A 23,887-nucleotide genomic window follows, 5' to 3' on the forward strand; every position below is an offset into this window, starting at 1 on the left:
GATTTTACAAGTTTCATGATCCAAGTCTTCTGGTATTTTATTGTTTTAAGAAAATGTGATAGTTATTTGTTCATTTAAACATTATAAATTATGAACATACAACCCATAAGACAAATGGCTGTCCGAAAGCATGTTGCTATACGTGTGATTTGAAAGGCTCATTAAGTGTTTCACTCTATAGTTATTACTCAAGATTCGTAAAATCTTACCTGTTGAGCCCTTGGCAATATCCTATATCAGGATTTCTCCACGAAAATGCCAGCAGCACATTTCGCAGCTTCTGGATCCCTTCGGATGTTGGGGAGGAATAATGTTTGTTGTTTGGCAAAGTTCTCAAGAGATCCAACTCAATTTGTTTAGATGCAGGATTTTGTTTTTCCAGAGCATTTTGAAGCAAGGTTTGGAAGTACCCAGGATCAGTGCTGTCCTTGAATTTTTTAACATGGAGATTGACACACCATTTCCACATCTTGGAACGATGTTCATGTGGAATTCCCGATCGAATAAGATTCTTTAGTTCTACACAGCGCATCATCTCTCTATTCATTGTGCTTGCAAGATAGTTTTCCCATTTTACCCCCGTGGAGATCTCTCGATTTTCACTGAGAGAAAGCGATCTCAGGTCCAAAGCTCGTGATTTTGCTACTAGTTTCTCCTCATCATCATCCTCTGGCACCGTCTGAAAACCATATATATCATATTCACTGAAATGGAGGGGAAAAAAGGCTTTAAAAATGTGTTCAGTAGCCCTGAAACTCTCAAGTTCCCATCCTAAAGTTACTTCAAATATCCCTCAAGCCACTCCCCATAGGTTTCAAGTTTTAATAATTATTATTTAAACATTCTTCTAAAGTATATCCTTTATTTAATAATTATTTTTATAATCCCATATACAAAAGACTACGTGCCCATATTCCAATATATATTACCACACAGATTAAGCAATTTATTTAAAACATGGTCAAGTTCAAATGAACCCATTTCTTCAGTAGATCACCTTCAGCAGCTATACAGCAACATTTGAGTCTAAGTTTCATACTGTATCTCAAATAAAATAAATATATTCATACAGCCAAAAGGATTTCATGATGATACTGTTATTCATGAAGGGAAATACATTAAAAAAAACCCAAATCCTGCAAATATATCCCCACTGCCTGTTTTCCAGTGTTAGAACCGGGCCCACTGACCAAGATACACAAACATTTATTTTAATAGGACCAAATTACCTGACCAGCTGTGGTTTGAAAAACGCTTATTCTGGTTGTTCACTAGTTTGTGCTTTCAAGGCATCTTCCAGTAACACAAACAATTATTTTAATAAGACCAAATTACCTGACCAGGTGTGGTTTGAAAAACGCTTGTTCTGGTTGTTCACTAGTTTCTGCTTTCAAGGCATCTTCCAGTAACTGTGTGATGACCTCACGAGCAGGACTCTGCTCCTCAGAACAAACAGGAGTTTTCATTTCTTGAAGCAGGATCAAGTATTTACTTTCTATCTGACAGAGTTTGGCTTCCAAGCTAGTATACTGCAGAAAACAATATATAATATTATAAATCTTCAGAAACTTACTTTGTACTACACTTCTTTTAAAATCTGGTTCAATATTATTCTATTAGTTTATGTTGCTTAGAAACCTGTAAGTCGAGAACAGTCAGCTTTACTTTCCCATTTTTGTAGCACCAGAAAACATAAAGCAACCCTTATTTGTTGAAAATAAAAATTACATGTGCATTTTATTAGACTACTGTAAAATTCTGTATATAAAGTACTTGGGAAAGAAACCTCAGATACTTGTGGCTTTTTACAGAAAGGCAGAATAGTAGACCAGAGACTTTCTACCACATGTATTTTTACATGCGGGAAGTCTGAGCAAGCTTTAATTATCATTACGTTGTATGAAGGACAACTTAACCATTTTGTGCTTTTAAAGTAACAGCTTTAGTCCATGCATGTTTGAACAAAAAGAACTTAACTGGAATTTTAAAGATATGGGTTAGGTAATAGCATGTAGAAATTGTAAACATACACCTCTGTGCCAAAAATACAGCATTTAGACCTGGCCGCTGTGTGCATCATTTCCAGAAAAACAAGAGCAAACCCTGCCAAACCATAGCTACAGGCATCTTGCCTTAGCTACGGATGTGTGCGTATTTTCCTAGCCCCAGGGAATGGAAATCTTCATTATTTACCCACAACTTCTCTACACTCAAATTCATCTATACAGAAACACACTTCCAAAGTTACATTCACCATACTGTAGTCATCCTTCATGCTCTGAAGGAGAAAGCTCTACTCAGTGACATACCAAATCCTTACACATCCTGTCTTCTGCATACTTCAAGAAAATTATTACAGCCTTAATTCTGAGGAAACAAAGTTTTCAGAACTATAAATGCCTGTGTTCATAAGTTATGAAAAAGTTCCACTGGTTAACATGATTTTAAAGTCAATTACTCCTTTCAAGAATGCATTCAGAAAGATTAGTCCGTAAAGACTGGGTTCGGGGGGGGATGTTTTTTTAAGTTGTTCCATTTCCGTTCCACAGTTACGTTCCCTGAGTAGATTTACAACTGAATTTTTGAAAACTGCTTTAGACATTGCCAAAATGAGAACATGCTGTGTTAGTCTGACCTTTGCCTGCCATTCTCTTTCTCTTGCTTCTGCATTTCTTCGTAGAGCAGAAAGTTCCAAAATCTCCTTATTTAAAAATTTATTCTGGGTCTTATAACCCTGAAGATTGTCCTGTTGATAAAAAAAACAAACTGGATTTTTAATAAAAATATCTTACAAACAGCAAATGCCTACCAGAAAAAGTATACCTTAGAATACAGAACAAGCAGCTACTAACAGGACTTATCATTAAACGTATCAGGATCAAATCAAATATTATTCTTAGTCTTCACGTAAGTCGGTATGACCACAGAGGTGTACAGGGTGGTGCTGTGCCTCACTTGCATCCCTTCCAGTGCTACACTCCCAGCAGAAGGCAGCTGGTTGCTGCTTGCTGTCACAAGGCAGGCCCAGCCCTGTGAGGCTGCACCACCGGGAAGGAGAACAGAAACGTGCATGCTGAACACACCGGAGAGGTCACGGTGCTGCGCATCAGCCAGAAGCGCATACCATGCAATACAAGAAGTGGGGGCAAAATGCCCCTTGGGTTTTGGTTACCCTCACCAGTCCTCATTTAAAGTACAAGTTTGATGTCTGCCTCCATACAAAAAATATAAATCCTTAGCAATAAGCTTCCTTGCCTAATCCACTCAGTTCCAGGCTACAAATACTACCTCTGAAATCTGAGGTTGTGGGATGAAGGAATGTTGGTACCCTCCCAACAATTACAATACTCCCACACTCCACAGCATCTACAAGCTTTGGACTGCTTTCTGCCAAGACCATTGATTTCTAGTTTCAATTTTATTTTCTAAAACTTCCCAGGCTCACATATAGGAAAGAAAAATATGAGTGTTTATACGTATTTTAAATGACTGACTTGTATTCCAAATCCCTTGGAATGTTAATCAATTTGGAATACAACATTTATCCAAAGGCAAGAAAGCATGTTTAGAGCAAAGTGGGTAACTTCAGTAACTCCATTAAGAACTTCTGACACATTCACTGAGGTAGGTTAGAGAAAGAAAAAAATGCATTGATGACATCTGGAGCAGCGTTATTAAAACAGGTTCTTATACTCCTCCTCCTTTTTTCTCCTTGGAGCTCCCCTTTGCCATTCTACATGTTCTTTGTTTCCTCACTTTTGATATCCAAAAAAAATTAAAAAAAAAAAAAAGCAAGCTTAAAATGTCTTATTTCTGGTAAAAGCAAGAGCGGCTCCTCCCCGGCGGCACAGGCTGTCCCACACCGTCCTCAAGCAAGCTTTCTGGTTGTTTTCCTCCATGCTTATATTTTCCTCTTACCCTTACTTTCTCCTGTTCCTTTGATTACTTCTCACATCACTCCTCCACACCAACGATTAAATTACTGAAAGTATGGGACACTGTACTATAGATGTACCAACCAGCTCAAAGTATAACAGATTTATATGTTTAGATTGCCACATAACAGTTCAAAGTGTAGATTCCAAGCAGAGAAAGCCTCAGTTGATGAGTATCTTGGAGAACTGCTGTAGTGATCTCCGCAAACAGTATAGCAGACTAGAAAGTAGTTTTTATAGGGAGCAGAGATTCCCCTATCCACCAAGACAGAGACATTGCTCTTACTTTTAGTCTGTCCAGTTCCTGTAGTTCCTTATTAGTACAGGTCGCCACGGAAGAATTTACTGCTCCACTCTGAGAGGATGTACTGTCCTCACATTCGCTGAGTTGACGAGAGAGTTTCATGATCACTTCATCTTTAGCTTGAATAGTTTCCATCAACATACCTAGCTGCTCATTGAGTTCTCCAACTTTACATTTCAGATTCTTTACTTCCTGCTGGAGACTATCTTTTTCCAGATTTAACTTTTCAAGCTGGTTGTTGAGACCCAAAATCTGGTCATCTTTTTGGTGCAACAGCTCTAATTTGTCTTTGGGAACCCCCTCACAAAGACGGCTTGCAAAATATTTATCATATTGGGAAGATCGGACTGTTTGCTGCAGAAGTCGCACAAGTTCCTGAGAATTTAAAAAAAAGAAAGATTGTAATGAAGTTTTAAGTTTCTAAGTTTTATAACTTAGAAAAATAACATCAAGCAAAAGGAATGGGTTTTGCATCTGAATCATCAGCTTATAACAGACCTCATGGTGGTGTTTTAAGGCAAAAAGGAAACACATGACATGATTTCTAGCAGGCTAGCACCTTACAATGACTGGACTATACGGATGGCTTAAATATCTTTCACTGAGCTAAGGATCCTGCCTAGAAAGGCTACAACAGGTTTGGGAAGAGTAGTCGACAGCTGTGGCCCAGCAGTTACTTGGAAGCTAAAAAAGGCTTACTTGTAAGAAGATAAATAGGAAGAGGACTTAAGCCAAAAAAATTAAGAGGTGAACATTACAGAATGGAATAGGGAAAGGTAACTAATTGCTCTCGTCCCTTACAGATGCAGAGAAAATAAAAGGAAGAAAAAAAATACACATGCTGCTTTGCTGAAAAGGAAGTCTTTGGAAAGCTGTTTAGAAAATCTTGCCACAGAATCAGCCAAGTAATTAACTGACTTGCCACAAGGGAGAAAAGGAGTTTCTGTGGTCTTTGCAAAAAAGACAGCATCAAATGCTCTGAACTAGACTTTTTTTTTTTTAAACACACATCCATCTAACAATTCTACCATTTTCGTCTTCTATTCCCTCACGCTAAAAAAGGGTAAGTATCTTTGCTCATGGGATTGCATAGATCCTGGACAATTACAACATTTATTCACTTGCATGAAAGACACGTGTTTTGCTTGGGGAATCATGGGTACACATGCGTAAGAGAAGCTGATTTTTAAGTCAGTTACACTGAAATTAAAACCTTACTTGATTCCTTGCTGGAATGAGATCTTACTATGACATTCAAGAAGGCTGTTACATGCAAATAAGTCAAAGTGAAATGTAAAAGAACAGAAATATTGTTAAAGGAAGAGTTTGCCTTAGCTACTACCAGAAGCTCTCCAAAAGCTAAGCTGTAAAAAACCCACCAACCAAAAAATCCAAAACACAAAACCACATACAAGATAAGAAGATATTCCAGATCAACAATAAACACTAAGAAAGCAAGAACAGCAGACTGCTCACTTACAAGTCTCGCTAATCTGGATTATTACCTTTGCTGTTTCCCATGTTTGGTTAATGGTTTAACACTGTGGAACTGTGGGAAGGTAAGTTCAACCCTAGAAGCATCTGCAATACTTACCAATGAAACTGGGATTTTTAAATTTTTTTATTTTTTTAAACAGTTCTCTGACACTAATTAAGAATACAAGGACAGAAATAGTAATTGGTTTTACGGAATACCTGAGAACTTGAACATTCAATAATGTATCTGGAAGTTTACAAAGACTTGGAAAGTCATAAAGATATACCTAGAATGAGCCACTGATTTTGAGAAATTATTTTAGATAAAACCAAGGTATTTAATAAATTTGAGTTATAAGGGCATACAAGCAAGAACACTACACGAGGGCAGTACTACATACACAGATTTATGATTAGGCCTATTATTTACAAAACCGTTTGTGAGGTTGCAGTTAATGGGGGAAAGGGGGGAAGCAGGGGGGAGAGAGTGTGTGTGTGTCACCCCATTCCCCCACCCTCTCCTCCAGAATTAAAAGACACAGAAACTACACTCAATAAAAAAAGGACTTGAAAGGAGAAGTTTCTCAGGAATTACACGTACTAATGGTGAAAGAAGCTGTGATTATCTGCCAGGATCCTGGCAGACACTGAGAAAGCTAGCTTCAGATAATAAGAAAGATATACACACCAAGTTAATGAACGCTGTGCAAATGATTGTTCAGCGATCTAATTTTCAACAGATGTAAAATTTGGTCCTTCTTGTTTCAAGACGTTTTGTAAACAAAGGTTCATTTAGCACCGTTATTTTATAACAAACCACCAGCTCTTAATGCAGTTGGATGGCCACAAAGGGTAAACTCACAATCACCTGCCAGATCCATTTGCTTTTGTGCACTCTGCCTGAAGGCTTAATTACCTTTTGGCTCAAAAGATCTTTCTTTAGCTTTTCCAACTCTTCTTGCTGGCTTTGATACTTCAGTTGCAGTTCAGAGACTAGTTTGTTGCCGTTACCAGAATACCACTCAGTTGGAGAAGAGTCACTGCTGTTCCGGTTTTTGCTTGATCCAATCATGTCTTTTAACGGGCGCCTTGTTTTGTGTGGAATGCGGCCAAAATCGAATGGAAAAGCTGAACTAGTCAGTCCTGCATAAAACAATTTCTTCTAGTTCAGTTCACTTAGTAAAAAGGCATTTCAAAGCATTCAGATTTCCTTTTAAAAATATGGTCATTAAAATTAGACTCTAAGCAGCATTTAAACAGCCCAATACAATAGTGTTAAACAGGTCTCATTTTCCAAGCCGCTTCCTTTGGTGGGAAAAGTGTATAGCTCAAAGTCTTCTCCCCTCCCAGATAAAAGATTTAGCTCATTAATTAATACTTGTGAAATAAGACACAAAGATAACTTTACAATTCATTACAGAAAATAAAAGGTGCCCCTAACTATGGCAAAGTAAACTTTGCTTCAGATAATTAACAGCTCAGAAGTGATCAGAGCAAAAACATCACTGACATCACAGCCTACTGTTTCTTTTAAGAGGCATTCAGTGTAAGGTTTCACCTCCATTTATATACTCACAGGAGTATTCTTAGAGAGAAGGATGTTTTCTAACAGATTAAATCACTTGGATGTCAGCTAAAGTGTTCGTAAGGAGCTGTAAAAATGTCCTCACAAGGTTATTCCAGACTGGTCAAATGTGAGAACCGGTTACAACGCACGGATGAGCTATCACTGCATATGCGTCCCTATTTTTTCCCTCCATTTCAGAAGCAAGCCAATATAACATGCATATACATACTTCAGAGTCTAAAGGCAATTCTGCTTCAATGGGTGACACTCAACTGAGTAATCAAAAGCCTCAACATTTCCCTTCATCCTGTAACTTTGCAACTCAAGTGACAAAACTAGAGATGGTAACATGCTAAGGGGACCTGAAACAGTGGGTAACAAGGGTTCATACTTATTCTATTGTATCTGAATGGCAGGGGACTCCAAACACATCATACGGAAGTAATTTTTTTTTTTAAAGAATTTAGAGAGCTCTGGATGCGGTTTGTGAAGAAGAGATAAGCTTCCACTTATTTCCTGGAGGTACACATAACACAGTACACTATACTAAAGAAGGTAAGGCATATGCTCCCCTTCCTTCCTCCCACTTCTACCTTTACTTCCTTCTGCCAGGTGTTTCCTCTTTTCTTCCAAGGCTATTGAGTCCTCCAAGTCTTTTGGAGTTGGATCCAGCAATTCCCACTCTTCAGTGGTATAAAATACACTCTTGCGGTTTTCGTTATTTCCTTTTCTTAAAGAGGACATTGAATTTCTGTGAAAAAGACAGCAGGAAAAGTGACAAAGATCTCTCCATTTTGCATTCTTTTTATAAAGGGGTTTTCAAGACAACCACTGCAGTTGAAACAGCGCAAACTAAAAATAAGCTAAAAACACAGACAAAGCCAATGCCAAATAAAAGCTCAAAAAAAAAAAAGCATATCCTACTAAATAGCACCGGCTATCAACAGTGCTATGTTTCAAGAACAAAAGAATTAACAGGATATTAATATCTAGGAGACCACTATGGTCTTTTGAGTCTTCCTCTGTTTTATTCTTGTTTTGGCAGGGGGAAAAAAAACAAAACAAAATCAAGATTTAGAAGCAGCATCTCTTTATTGATTAGTTATTGTAGCTTAGAATTTTAGGATAACTGCCAATCATTAAGCAGAACAGCATGCAGTCAAAACGCATGTATGTTATAGTTTCATATTCTGGATTAATGTCAAACTTGGGATCATCCAAGAGACCTGCTGTAGCAGAATCGCTGATGACAGACTCCTAGCAGTTTTAGGATGCTGCCAATTATCTGCAAGAACATTTCAGAGGCAACCCCTAAATTCCAGCCAGATAATTCTATAGAAGAACAATACATTTCACAAGCAGGATGAGATTACCCTACCCAGCTTCCCCCACAACTATCATGCAATCAGAAATCTTTAAGTCCACGCTTATGTTCATGAGTATTAATGTAGCTCAGTATTGTAAAGTCTTTGTTCAACTAGAGGAGGAGATTCTACATCAAACCATATGAATCAGTTTAATATTTTAGGTATAAAGTTGGAAATATATTTAGTATCTCAGCATTTTCTACACAGTCTGTGTAAGATGGAGGCCCACAAAGATGCTTTCACTCAGTCAGCCACATTCTCTCTTCTTACTGTTCAAACCTTAAGCAGAAAGTAACCCATATTACACCTTCAAGATCATTTGATTATGCAACCTGGTCTTTCAGCGTCACAAGAGATTTAACATCTGATCAAAGTGAACTCTAGGCTAATCATTATGCAGTGCAAAATTCCTATAGTCTGGTGAACTGATTAATAACCAAGTACAATTTAAAAATAATCCTAAAGGTTATTAAGAAAATTATTTCAACAATCAATTTGCAAACTTGACAAAGATCAAACTACACTACACATTTAACCTTCTTCCAGAAAGAATCACAATTTCTGTTGGGGGCAAGAAGCCTCATTTCGTTGTTCAGACCTTCCGTTCAAATCAAATAGATGAAACTGGGTGATGATTGACATATTTCCTAGGGCATCCAAAATTAACAAGTGTCACCTGGCGTCTCTACAGCTATTCTCTGAGTAGTGGCTGATCTCTTACCATGCACCTCCCCTCCCGCCTGTTCTGCTCTTGGTCACTTTCACTATTTAAAGCCTGTCTGAACACCACCTTTTAAAGCTTGAAAAATCACAAGGAACAAGAAGTCAAATGACTTCTAGAAAAGCTTCTTCAAAAACTGCTGCTAGACCCACGAACAATCATAGCCGATGCTGAATTTTGTGAAGCTTTTGCATAGGATTGTTAAGGGCACTGAAGTAGCACTGCTTCATTGCTTTCTATTAGATTAAGAGTAGGTAGTTGAACTTAAAAACCAGTATTTATTTTCCTAAGCACAGTATGACAAGTACAATCAGACACATGACACAAGACCTGATCATATGATCTAATGATTCTGTGTTTTTAAATGTTTTGGGTTGAAGTCTTATTTTATGATTATATAACTTGAGGTTATTATAATTCAGTATGTTTCCAACTCTATATTCCACATAAATAAGAGATACAAGTAGCTGACAGCATAAAAATGAAAAAAAAAATCAGGCCTAAATGCCTATATATGCCAATTAGTACTTGAAAATATATTTTTAAAAGCGGAAAAGCAAGTTTCAACTTTAGTTACTGTAAATATACACGTAGCTTAACTCCAAGACATATTCTTCTCTTTTTTCCAATTATTATTTCACCACTGCTACCTACGATGTAAATGCAGTTGTTATAGCAATAGCTTCTCTGTCAAACGCATCATAGATGTGTTCGGGAGGAAGGGTAAGTCTTTGATTAAGACATCTATTAGGTTCTTAACAAATACATGCTCCCAGCAACATAGAGAAAACTCTCTGAAGTTTCAGAAACACTTTGATCCATCCTCTAATATTGGGGTTAAAACTAGTCACAATCCAGGAAGATACTGGATAGTGCACACATACTCTAAAGGTAATCAGATCCCACCCCTGCCCCAAATTGCATAGAATTGCAGAGAAGGGAGGAAAACAATCAACTACAACAGGACTACTGTTTGCATACGTTTACTATAACAGTTTCTAACATTTTAGGGGGGCTTTTTTTGCCACCAGCTTTTATAGTCACACTACTATGTCATTTTAATTTTCCAAGATTAATAATTAGCTTTCACTGTTATGAAAATATTAACAATCTTGTCCTGATTCCACACAGAGATCCAATATAACTAAGTAGACCTTCTTGTGATACACACTCAAAAGAATGCTGTTCAGCCCAGTAAAAGATCACTTGTCAATCAAGAAGTGACAAGTGAGATTGCACATGTTAAAATACAAGACTTACATGACCACTTAATGCTTTTTCACAGGAGTTTCATTCAAAATGGTCTGAGTATAAACCAAAGCTGTGTAATGAGAAAGGCTGTCATCTGAAAGACCCTTGCACCGTTACTGAATAGCTTTGCTTATTAATTGGGCATCATTCATTGCAGGATTGAATGAACAAAAGATATGGGGAGTAGAAGCATGTAATAATGATCAGCTTTAATACTTATGCAAAATAAATCCAAATTAAGATTATACATGCCCTACCCCTCTCAGCTGAGCAGCTGAGGATAGCCACTAGAAGGAAAATCCAATTGTCCCTAACCAAACCTATGCTGAAGAAAATTCACCGTTTTTGCAAAAACTGCTACAAAGTCTCAGAGCAAATTTCTCTTAGTAGATACAGGAACTTAAGTGCTCGTGACCTGCTAGCTCAAAACAAGCAGAGGTAATGCTAGTCCATAGCTTTTAAGACATGTCACTGCAAGGCCTATGCTAATGTAAATAAATTTGTTAGAGGTTCTAGCATATTACCACACAGCTAAATAGCTTCTGAAAAGGTTGTCAGACTCTTATCCCAGTAATAGAATACATGGCCAGAGGCAGCGCACAACTGTCCACATCACACACACCAGATTTTAGCTGCTGGCTCAGTAAATCCTCTGCAAATTTTTTTTTTTTTTTAACTTTTGAAAAGCTCAGAATAGGAAGTTTGAGCATAACAAGCAATCCTGACAAAGGCACCATTTCCTGCTGGTATCAGCTTGCAGGGAGGGATGCCTGCTTTAAAATTTAGAGCACATGGGGGCACTAGAGCACTCCATATAAAAAAAAAACCACAGACTTAAATACTCTGTTAGTAGATACAATAAATGTTGTTTCCCCAGGAACATTTTCAGACAGATGAACCACTGCAGCTGAGTATCTCCAGAAAGAACGGAATGGGGGAGGGCGGCATTCAGCCTGAAAGAGCTTCACAGCGTGAAATTTTCTTACGTGTTTATTCCCAGAGATCTGCAAGGACTCCAAGCCATTAGGATCACAGCTATACAGAGAAAGGCCAACTCTTGAATACCACGCTACAATACCTGCTGGGACACTGCCACCAGAAACATTTCCCTCCAACCAAAAGGGCGTCCCAACCCACAACTCCGCTGTTGCCTTTCTGCTCAGTTGCAAAGAAACATTAACACACACCAACCAGGCAACACTGAGCAGCTTACCCTGACCCTGCCCTTTTAGCTAGACTTCCCCAAAGCGTATCATCTGCAATTCAGAAAAAGGAAAAAAAGAACAAAAATTCTAGAAAAAAGTTTTTAAAAGCCAGAAACACTCGTTTCAAGTATACAGGAATTCACCTAACAGAAATTGTTTCATGTTATTTTCCTTCTATTGTGACCAAATTTAAGCTCTACCAAAGCAAAGTGGCTACGCAAACCCAAGAAACCATACAAGACTACCAGTTTAAACAGGACATGTAGTAACAGGATTTACGTATTTCTTAATCTAGCCGTAAGCCATCTTTTCTAGAACTTAAATGATGGTCTACACAGTAGTCTTAAAAAAACCCAACCACACACAACCAAACACAACCCCAAACCAACAACACTTTGTAACCTCTCAGATCTCTGTGCCTAACAGGAAATCTTTAAAAGGAATCTGTTTAACTCAGCACTGCTGATGAAACCAAACAACATTTTACTCGCAGCTCAAGAGGGATGTGGTCTAGTTAACCAAAGCTACAGCTCTGCTTTGTGAACTGCTTTGTAATAGCACTGTACTATCCTTTGAGTAGAAGCGGAAGATCCATCAATGTGGGCAGCGCAAAGTGTAAAAACATTTAGAGAGAAACTCTAACAGCAGAGCTGAAAACCAGTAGGACTGCTTTCCTTAAAGCAATTAATGCTAAAGAGTAAACTCATTAAGAGCGAGGGGATAAGACGTGGTTTTGCTGTTGTTCAGAAGGGGTCTGCCACATTTTTTGCTCAGGAATTCTAACTACACCGATTTCAAATCTGTGCCATGTGCTTTTATTTTTTTAAGAAGAAAATTAAGAATTATTTCTATTGTTTTGATTTTCATCACTAAAAATACTTCATAAGCACTAAATACTATGACTAGTACAATGTTAGCAATTAGCAGCTCCATTACACAATGAAGGACAAAAAAAGCAGTACTTAGCTGAGAATACAACTCCTGGCTCCCTGCTTGGGTTCAGAGAGCAAAGCCATCGCTAGAAGTGCTTTACAGGACTTGATTCTCCCTTTCAGGTATCAGTAACGCTACACAATGAAGTTCAGCTATGCCCTTCAAACAATTAAGTACAATAAAGTAACAGTTTACTTGAAGAGATACAGTCCAATGTACTGACCTACCCCATCACCCCCAGTTCTAAAAAGCTCTGCCTACCACATACACACATCTTTCAGTAGTAAATAGTCTCTGCCAGCAACTATCAATCTCATGATAACTCTTTCTCCCACATCCCCAACTTACTTGATTTCGGTACTCCATTGTTTAAGTGAGAAATTGATGGCACTTGGTTGGACTGGTGCAGGTTGGGAAGCTGCTTGTTCCCCCACCAGGTCTGTAGGGGAAGTCTCCACAGCTAGAATATTTCTAGCTCTCTCTGCTGAAGCATTTTGACTTAGGCAACTCAAATCTATTTAAAAAAAAAAAAAAAAAAGCAGCAAAAGAGAAAAAGAAAAATAGGCAAAACTTTCAGTAAAAGAATAGTGGCTATATAAAGTCATATACTACTAAGCTTGCTAGTAATGTAGTTAGGGTTTTATTTGAAATTGCAACATAACTTTATAAAACATTCTGTTCAAATGAACTTTAAAAATAGCAAAGTGTTTTCCTCAGTGAGTTCTCACTGCAGCCACATACTTCTCATAACAGGACTCGTGTGATGATCATGAAGCATTATTTCATGAGTGATTTACAATCTTAATTAGTCAATATTGATTCATCTAGCTTAAGCAGCTATAAAGCCATAAAAATTATGGCTTATAAAAAACAAAACGCCCTTGTAAAACAAGCTCAGGTCTACCAGAACTCCTAAGTCAGGAACAGCGTCACGAAAATACTGTGACACAGCTTTCAGGGTGTGCTTCATCCTAAAAGTTATTCGTGCTAAAAGTGACACTGCTGCTGCAAGTCAATGAGCTGTATGGACTTGAGCCAGCTCTGTGCAAATCCAGCCTGGGCATTCCCAGAGCCAAGAACATTAGCACGGGCACTGCAGACACATCAGAGACCTACTGGATCAGCACGGATTTATTAGCTCTGGTTAAGCTGAGTGCAACTATACCTAACTCATCCAGCCAAACCCTCTTGCGCACTTCAGCAAATCTACAGATCGGGCACAGGGCCATGCAGACAGGCAGCTCAGGCCCAACACTGCACACATGCCAGCAAACTCACGCAGGCTCTGAATGGCTCCACAGGAACCAGCCAAGAACTGGTGCTAGCCCTAAGCCAGAGCTAATAAAGTCCAGAGGATCCAAGCTGATCCAGCAGAGCTAGCCAGGTCTCCAACATACCACACTGTCCAACACGTACTGTAGGATCTGTAGTATATATGTTACCTCAGTGTTTCCGTTATCCTGGATAGCTTGCTTTCTCCCTCACCCCTCCTCCAGCAGGCAAAAGGAATACGAAATGCAGAGTATGGATAGCAAAAGCATTATAGAGAAGCATGAAGTGGTTTATGGCCTTCTACAAACCCTCTGATCAGACGAGTTAAAAAAACCTCAAATGTAATTCCATATCATTCACTTTAAAAAAAAAAACAAACAAACAAAAACCAAGAGACACATATCTTAGTCATCAACACGGAATCAGAGCCTTAAAGAGTCCCCCAACTCTACTGGAGTACTTGTTTAAAAGGAAGAAACGATCATCAATCATTCAGGCTCTTTGCACTTTCCCCGGAAGGAATCCCTACTTAAACACTTCAGTTGATGATAAAAGTAATCATTGTGATTTGTCCTCAAAAATGAGATGCTCTAGATGCAGTTTCAAATTACACATAATGCGGTTTAACTGCAGGCTGTCCCTGAAAGGGATGGTTCTGCTCAGCCCATGCATTTCATCTTGACATTCCTTCCACTGGATTTAGTAATAATAATAAAAAAATAAATAAATCACAAAAATTGGTTCCGCTTGCTGATCCAGAAAACCCCCAGCAATTTACAAGAAAGGAAAATATCAGATCAGTGATCTAAAGTGGCTGGATTACGATTGCTACGTCTGATGCAAAACAGGAGTGAGGGAACAGTATCTACACAGACTGCAGGGACAGCAGGTTAATTCCACACTGTATGTAAGCTCTGAGGGAAGTAGCACAAAGAAGAAAGACCAGAGATTTGGGGCCAAGTTACATATTATAGTTGATCTGATCCAACAGTCTGCTGCAAAAAGAGGGCAGTCCTGCCTACTCCTTTACTCTGCCTTCCCATACTTGGCCGCTATGCCTTGTTCCCTCCTTTCCATCAACTCTGGAAGTCACCTGATTGCACAGTAAATATATTCCACTCATTAATCTAGCAGGAAAAAAACCCCACCAAACAGTTCCTTTTTGGCTAACTTTTGAACTCAACCAACTCAGCACAGGGTCAGATAAACACCACAAAATGCAAAAAGGGAGACTACAAAGCAGAGAATGAGAGGCTGAAGGTAGAAAGGCAAAGGTTTGAAAGAGCAAAAGCCTGTTACCCTTTCCAACACCTGCAAGCTGTTAGATCTTTGCACACCAATACGTACGTTCTTGCAGCATATGGTCTGACAAGCTGCTAACCAGACCATCTGCTGCCAGAAAGGTGGTCTCAAACCATCCCACTTTGCATTCCCAACAATTCTCTTGAGCTAATCCTGGCACTCATCTGTCCCTACAGTAAACCACTTCAGGAAGCTACATTGGCCAAAAACTAACCTGGAGAAAAACATGGTTCCTGCTAGTTGCACTCCCTGCACTAGCATAAAGAAGGGTGAGACTAGCGCCAGTGCTAGATCAAGGGAGAGAGCTGGCCGTTTCTTCAAGTAGTGACTAGCTGTCAGATGGTGTAGCTGAAACATCAAGCTGAGCCCCTACAGAAACACATACTCTCAAGCCAGCTGTGGTTGAGCAAGCAGCCACAAGCAGACTGCTCTCAAATGAAAGCAGTAAACTGGGTTAGAGGACAATACTGCAGCATGCAATCTGAACTGGGGGAGGGGACAGAAGGGCGGGGAAGAAGACAGCTTAACATTTCTGGTTTTACAGTATGAGCAAATTTAAAATTAACAAAATATAAAATCTGGTGATTAAATATATCTGACCTCAAGACTCTGTTTAAACCCAAGTGAGCTTTACTAATGTCTAACTTGGCACAGAACAGGATTTTACTCAGTCTTATTTATGGATAACAGATATCAGCAAGCAATCCATTTCTGTAATGATTCAGGAATAAAACAATTCAGAAGTGCCTGAGCAATGTAGTCAAAAATAACTTTGCATAATACATTGACACATTTTTATAACTCTGACACTAGCCTAAAATTACATTTTGCTTGGCTAAAGTTTTTACAGAGACTGAATTTCACTTACGTAGCATCAGTGCAAACTGTCTTCCAGTTTTAAAAGGCAGGAAATTTTTATCACAGTCAGATAGATCCACCACACCGTATCTTTTCGTGAACAAAGTATGGTCATTCAGAACACAAAATATACCTGTTCCCATTAAAAACTGGAGTTTACATCTCAGGATACTTAACACACTAAGCTTTTAAGATATTGCAACCACTAAAAGACAACTTATCTAACCTAAACTGTACTTTGCCACTTAATGACACCTAGTCATAGGACTACTCCACTTTACTTCATTTTTTAAAAATTGTTTTTAAAGAAATCAATAGGTTTTCATAAGAGTTATGAAATCACACATAAAATTACATTTATGTTAAATAATTTTAGCATCATCAACATATGCAAAGTTTACATAGAGTTACTTGATAACGAGATGTGACAAAAAACTTGCTAAGACTGTTCTCTACCCCAGTGCTATGCCTTGTATGTATTTAACTGACACCGAACAGAAACATGCATTCTGTTTTTACTCAAATTTTCAACCTACCAGGGTTGTCTTTGGCAACAAGACCTTTGGAAAAGTCACTTGGTGTAGGGGAAGTTCGGCTGTCCCTTTTTGCTGCGTCAAGGTTGTTACAATATTCCCACCTCTTCTGTTGAAGTTCCTGAAGCCAGTACGTCATATCCTGACGAGTTGCAGCCTACAACGCAAAGAACCAGAGCACTGATGAGATCACTACATGCCTTTCATAGATGAATACAGTAATTCCAAGTGCAATTAAAAAACACAACCCAGATAATTAGCAGACCAGCAAGGTATCATCACCCAAAACAAGTATGATTTAAAAGAAATAACCACCAACATACTAGGTGCACCCTGTGCACGCATACCCATCCCTAACTTTTCACGCCAAATCCATTTTCCATTAGAAGTAGTCACATGCATTTTTTTTTTCCCTCCAGTTTTACACTCAAACATTAGAAAACGCAGCAGCAGCATCTTATACTTTACACACAAAGTGTTGTTTAAATATATAACTACAAATCTGTATTATGCAAAAAGGTCCCATACACACTCAGGAAGATTCCTATTTTCTAACTTGCTTTATTACCAGCAGAAACCAACAAATTTAATCCTACTTTAATGACTAAATCTACGTACTGTATTGCTTGATGATCCCATGAGCTAACTAACTTCTATAGAAAGGTCATATTTAAAACAAAAAAAAACCAACATGAATCTTTAATCTACAAGCCTACAGTCATTAACATGACTAGGTAATAAGCGAGCAAGAATTCAAACACATCTTTAAGCTTCAGTAAGAATCACAGCTATAAGAGTCATTTCAAAGTGTGTCAAATGACAATCTACAAATATCAACAACAGACTACGGTAACTGACATTGCAGGTGCTCGCTTGGAAGAGTCATTTTTATTCCAACATACATCCTCAGCTGCCAGTCTAGAACAAGCACCTGACACTAATAACATGGTATGTTCAGGAACAAAAAGTTAACACTTGTGAAGAGACACTCACCTAAGTCCTCTGGCTTGTAAGCCCACAGAGTGCTTACCTTTTAGCCAGTCTTTCTCCTACCTTCTCCCAAAGTGCTTGGTGGCATTACCAGTGCAAAAGCCTCATTACTTGGGCAAATGACTGTGTTTGCCCTTTAAAGACAACTTACTTTCAAATAGCTTCCTGTTCTGTTTATCACAAGTGAAGAGGGTATCTGTGCAGGCAATAGGTGCAAAAGAATGAAGAGCAACAAACAACACAGATTTCCTTACAAAGGAAGTACAGTAAGTGCTGCATAAAGCACATAAATGGCACAGATTCGTCTTCATTTTTGATATGAGAACACTTTTGGTCTAGTCAAACTGAAGATCCATTTAGCATCATATTTTGACCCTGAGAGCAGCTAACTACAAGACAGATCATAAGCAATATGGCAAACAAGAACTGATGCTTCCCCAGGGTGCTCTTTCTGGCTCAGCAAGCTGCCATCTTAGTGTTCAGCAATCACCTAAGATTGCAATAAAAAGCAATAGCTTTTTATTTTACAATTTGGCTTTTTGTACCCATATGAGCTTTAACATCCACAACATCCTACGGCAAATGGTTCCAAAGCACTGTGCAAGGAAGTTAATCAGAAAACAGACACAGTTATTCCTGGAGCTGCTGCTCCAGTTCCTCTCACTACATCACACACATGAGAAGACATAAGATACATAAGTCAAGTAAACATTCTTAAATCAAATCAAGTAGTAAAATAAACCAAATAGTGATACAAGAGGACACTGCAGGTTCACTTTTCTCCGTTGGTAAGAAAGATATGTAAGCAAGATATTTCTAATCTGAAATGGAAATTAGTTTCATATATTTATTCTTGCTTGCTCACAGGAAACTGGAGGAAAACATTTCCCTCATAAAAAAAAGACATGGGAAAAGAATAGTTTAGAAGTGTCTACGAGGTTTCTCAGAAAGTATCAAAGAACTGGACACTGGGAAACATCAATCCACACAGCCATCACTGGCAGTTCCGGAATGACCACAGCAGCAGGCTTTAAGTCTACAGACTCCAGTCACTTTTTGCAAAGAGTAAACGTCTCCCCTTCTATTTCTAGCACAAAAGCATTTCCTTTGGAGTTTTATCCAGTGGCAGGTCTTCATTTCTGGTAAATTTGAGAGCCTACATTCCCTTTAGATAGACTTGCATACAGGCCTTGTAAAGCAATGTTTTACTGTACTCCAGCAGAAAACCACCAAGAATTCAAAGAGTTTCCACTAACACAGGATGTAGTACTTAAGTCGTTCTCTTTGCTACCACAACATAGCTAATGAGGCAATTCACCTGGAGTCAATCTAAATTATACCTACAATTAACTTCGGCCCATGACTAGTTCAACTTAATGAGCCTTTTTCACAATTTGTCCCATTATCCTCTCCCCAACAGTCTTTAGAAAACTATAAATTAATTTTATTGGAGTTGCTCCTTGTTGTTGCTTTTAAATTCCCAATTGCACTTGTTCTCTGCTGAGCAGCACATACGCATCCTCAGTTTACAAGTGATGTCATTGTTACACATTGGGTCAGTTAGCAGTTATGGTCCTTCAGTGTAAAACAGGATAGCAAAGCAGTGCAAGTTTCTCACTCCCCCATTTTAAGTAATTTTCCCAAGAATTACTCGGTGCCCTGCTGCTGCACCCTGCCTGTTACTTTGCCTTCCTTCCTTCGCATACACAGTCTTCCTTCTCTCATGGAGTTTTCCGCTCCCTTTGAACAGTTTTTGCTGAGTTTATATAGGCATCTTAATTATTTACTTTACAAGTAAAAGAGTATCCTGAGAAACTCTGTTAAGATGAGTTTTGTTGAAACAAAATTAATCTTTGAAGCTTGTTGTTTGAAATGGACTTTTTTTTTTAAACCACACATAGAATATTAAGTCTCCCTCTTCCCCTACTCCTAAACAAAAGACCAATTTACAAACATACTTTTTAATTCACTTTATCTGTCAAATAAAGCAACACTTCCATGCTTGCCCCATTTCTCATGACTTCTCTGAGCATTTGGCTACTGCCCACTTATGAGAGACAGAACATTTAACTAGGTGCAGCATCGATCAGATCTCACAAAAAATCCTTACTTGTACTAAACTATTGCATGGCTCTACAGTAAGAAAGAACCTTAGCTAGTCACATTTTAGTGGAGGCATTTCTGTGAGAAGAAAAACCACCATAAATGTCATCTGAGCTGGTGAGAGATAGGGAATTATTATTGCAAACATACAGGCAACAGTAGCAACAAAAGACATTTTAAGTGAAGGGACATACATTCCCATGTATTTTTCAACATAACCGATGGAAAACTATTATCATTTGCTTAAAAACATTCCCCTATATTCTCCCACTAAGGATGCTGCAGGAACTGCCTTCTTCCGGTGCACACATGACACAAATAGAAAAATTATTTGGGGGAAACAACTACCCAGTAGCATCCTCTACCTGGACCCACCGGTGGAACACGTATGCCGATATTAAACACCTTCAGGAAGAATCCAAAGAAATGCAAGAAGCAGACCCGCCATTTTGAGGAAACTCATGAAAATTCTCGCCACAATCCTTTTCTGAACACAGACAAACTCTCCCTCAAGCTTTTATGTAAAAGTGAACATCACCAGAAAGTTTGCCTTTCTTAAGATTTACTAATCCTGCTATGCTCAAAAAGCAAATTTGGAGCCAGACGGCTTTTTTTGGAGGGCAGCCCAATTTTTAATTAAAGCATTGCAACCACTAACCAGCAAAGTTAAAAAAAAAAAAAAAAAGGATCCACCCAGAAAACAAATCGCCTTCACTGCTGAGCTACCTTCTAAACCGAGTCAGGCCCTAATGGTGTTAGGTCCTAAGGCAATACTATTTAAGCTTGAGCACCCCATTATTAATCACTGCCACATCCTGAAAGATTAGCGACAAATTAGAGTAAAAGCTCCTAAATAATTCTGATTTCAGCAAGTTTGGAGTCCAATACTTTCCAGGATCTGGGCTCCAAAATCTGCAGCGTCTGGAATGCTTACTACTTGGCCAATAACCCAGAAAAGTTTTTTTCTTTAAGAAGTCTGTGCAATTTCTGTTCCTCTCCCCTCCCAGTTCAACGCTGTTCACAAAGAAGTTATCCACATGTAAGTGACTAGACACACAGTCTACCGTCACTGGCCAGTGCTTCTTTGTTTCAAAAGCAAGTGAACTGTGTCATTACAACACCCTGCTTTAAAAATAAATGAGAAATGACCCCTTTGTTCATTTACATATATTCATAATGCTAATTCTTTTCTCCCTTAATGACAGACCTCACTGTGCAAACACAGGCAAATATTCATTTGACTGTATTACCAGCATTCTGTGTTACAGCAACTATTTGCAGGATCAGGTCCTTTCCATGAAAATATTCTCAAGCATAATCTATCCATAATTCATAAAGTATAGAATTTTCTCTGCTTCTTTACCTAAAGTGATGGTACCAGTTATATATTTTAAATGGAAACACTTTTTACACACACTTAACTTCTCCTAATGTACTTTAACTGTTTAAAATACATAGAAAAGCTACAATCATGCAAGTGTCAGGTTGGTTATCTACATTTCCAAGTTATGAACAATTTGCCTTATTTGCTGTAAAGGCTATAGTATATTTTTCCTGAAATTGTTATCAAACTGAGAAACAAACCCCAAGTATATCATACAGTCCTCAGCTCCCATTAAATGACAAAGACTGAGCAATTCAGATGATGAAATCATTACATTAACAAAAAACTAAGGCATTATGAAGAAATAATGCATTCCTCAACAGCGCCATCATTTCAATCTGGAATTCCAGTTGCTTATTTCTTATTGCTCTTCTCAGCTTATAATACTGAATGGGAAAGACCAGATCACGAGATCTGGAAATTTTGAACAAGCAGCAAATTGAGGAAAACAAGGCATGTGAGTTGCAGGGTGAAGACTACATTTGACTTGACTTTATTCCTCGTGCTCTGTGTGTAATGTTTTCTTGATAGATTAAATCACATTTGTTTCAACAGGGGCTGCATCAGTCGGGGGGGGGTGGGGTGGGGGTGTTGGGTTGTTGGTTGGTTGTTTTTTTTTTTAATTTAACATCTTGAATTCATTCTTAATTCTGTTTCTACCCAATTTAGTTGAAAGATGTTTTTAAAGGCCTTAAAGAACTGTCGTGTTGCGTAGAAGAAAATTAATTCCAGCTGCAAAAGCCTTATCCCTTGCTGAATCACATGGCCACAAAAGGCCAGTTGGTCCTGCAATATCCCTCAAGATTTTCATTAATTCCTTATTTATTATATAAACACCTATAACGTAATAGCATTTTTATGGACAATCACTTGGCCGCTTTAGGGCAAGCATCATAACAATATGAGAGCTAGAAGATACAATTTTTTTGTTTTCTGCTAATTACAGAAATGACCTTGACTTCCTTAACTGGCACCTTTTCTCAATCCCCTCAAGGGAAACATGAAGAGAGCTCCAATCCATGCAGGTTCTTTCCTAGAGAGTACAGGAGAAAAAATGAATGCAAAAAGTATGGGCAGAGCAGTAACATCACAGACTAAAAGATACCAAGAAAAACATGAAAACGGAAACTCCCTGTTCCTTATGCTTGTGCAGCGGTGGCGAGTATGATTTGTATCTTCACGAGTGCAGAAGACACCCGAGGTCGCTGCCAGGGTACTGTTTGACAGACTAGTTACTTATTACATAGGTGGCATATACTATTTCCCACTATAATCCTAATCATAAATTACATGTTTCTCAACAAAGGCCCTCCTATTCAAAAAGAATCCTCAAAACAAAACACGCATTATGTACTTTCCTAGAAATATCCACATGAAAATCACTAGATACTGATTAAAAAAAAACCAATATACCTCAAATTATCAAAAATAAATAAATCAAAGCTTACACCAAGTCTGCAGTTTTAACTTCTGTAACATAAACACTCAGGCTATAAAGGCAGACTCATGGAAAGCAATAAAAACTTTGGTTACGGCTATACAAAGAAAAAGGTAGTTTTTACAGGTCAGTTTTAACCTGTAACATAAACACTCAGGCAGACTCATGGAAAGCAATAAAAACTTTGGTTACGGCTATACAAAGAAAAAGGTAGTTTTTACAGGTGATTGCAAATGAAACTGCCAATTACACTGCTTTTCCTTAACCAAATGTAGTTAAAATTATTATATTAGTTTTCCAGTTAAATAACTTGCTTATTCTTTAGTAAATTATGTCAATAATTCCTTATCTTGACAAACATTTATATTTCTCAAAACAGAATTTTGAAGAACTTTATACTACCATGTTCTACAATCTCAGCATTTATTATCATTGCTCAAATCTCCACTTTAAATAAGTATGTAAGAAAGATCTTTTCCAATATTCAGTAGGAAGTTCTGCTGTTTTACTTTAATAACTTTACAGGTTATACTCTAATATTAAGGATCTTACTAAAAAAGAACGCAGTTCACATGAAAACTCACGCTCAATGCACAAGAACATTCCTTGCAGGAAATAGATGCCTTAATAGTAACCAAAAATAATGGATATTCAGGATAACTTATTTCTTCTCTATTGAGTGGAAATGGTTTCCTGGGGTTTTTTCCTAGGCATGACAATGAAGGAAAGATATGTAAAACAATCCTAACATTTACCTCTCGTCCTATGAAAGTCTGAGTCCTCGCAAAGACGATGTGATAAGCAGCTTCTGCTACTATCAGGAAACTATTATCCCTCCTCCTCTTCCTTCCTCCCAGAGCAGTCTAGATGATAAAGACTTCTACCATACACCGTCTTTTCAAAATAAACACCCCAGAAGTGAAAACCAACCACTCCTTCTCAACTTCCAAAACCACAACCCACGAGGTTTCCTTAGAAACCTTTTTTCTACCCAGACGTTTCCACAGAACCCACTCAGCCCAGCCAGCTAGCCCACCCTGCTCCAACAGGGTCGTGCTCACCAGAGGCATTTTCTTCCCCTTCAGAAGGCAGCTTTAAAAACAAAATCATGAAGGAAAGAAAAACGAAACTAACGCTAGGGGTAGCCTGGTGTTGCCGATCTACCCCGCGTCTGCGAAACATTACCTTTCTCCTTTTAAAAAAATACACAAAACGCAGCGGAGGGCAGTCCCGCGTTGGAGGCGCAGC

The 23,887-nt window shown here is 38.3% G+C and overlaps 1 protein-coding gene across 1 annotated transcript in view; it reads right to left on the minus strand.

Moving 5' to 3' along the window:
• The window catches only part of TBC1D2B (TBC1 domain family member 2B), a 28,049-nt gene extending 11,174 nt beyond the window's left edge, over positions 1–16,875 (minus strand). The window contains exons 1-8 of the mRNA XM_009273998.2: positions 16,728–16,875; positions 13,108–13,273; positions 7,876–8,033; positions 6,632–6,858; positions 4,222–4,614; positions 2,636–2,746; positions 1,336–1,529; positions 210–704 (exon numbers count right to left, since the gene is read on the minus strand). Coding sequence (XP_009272273.1) covers positions 210–704; positions 1,336–1,529; positions 2,636–2,746; positions 4,222–4,614; positions 6,632–6,858; positions 7,876–8,033; positions 13,108–13,273; positions 16,728–16,863 — 1,880 coding nt within the window. The 5' untranslated portion in view covers positions 16,864–16,875. The remainder of the gene's footprint in view (positions 1–209; positions 705–1,335; positions 1,530–2,635; positions 2,747–4,221; positions 4,615–6,631; positions 6,859–7,875; positions 8,034–13,107; positions 13,274–16,727) is intronic.
• Between the last annotated feature and the right edge of the window lie 7,012 nt (positions 16,876–23,887).

The sequence above is a fragment of the Aptenodytes forsteri genome, unplaced genomic scaffold (genome assembly GCF_000699145.1).
Source record: "Aptenodytes forsteri isolate BGI_AS27 unplaced genomic scaffold, ASM69914v1 Scaffold239, whole genome shotgun sequence".
Lineage (NCBI taxonomy): Eukaryota > Metazoa > Chordata > Aves > Sphenisciformes > Spheniscidae > Aptenodytes > Aptenodytes forsteri.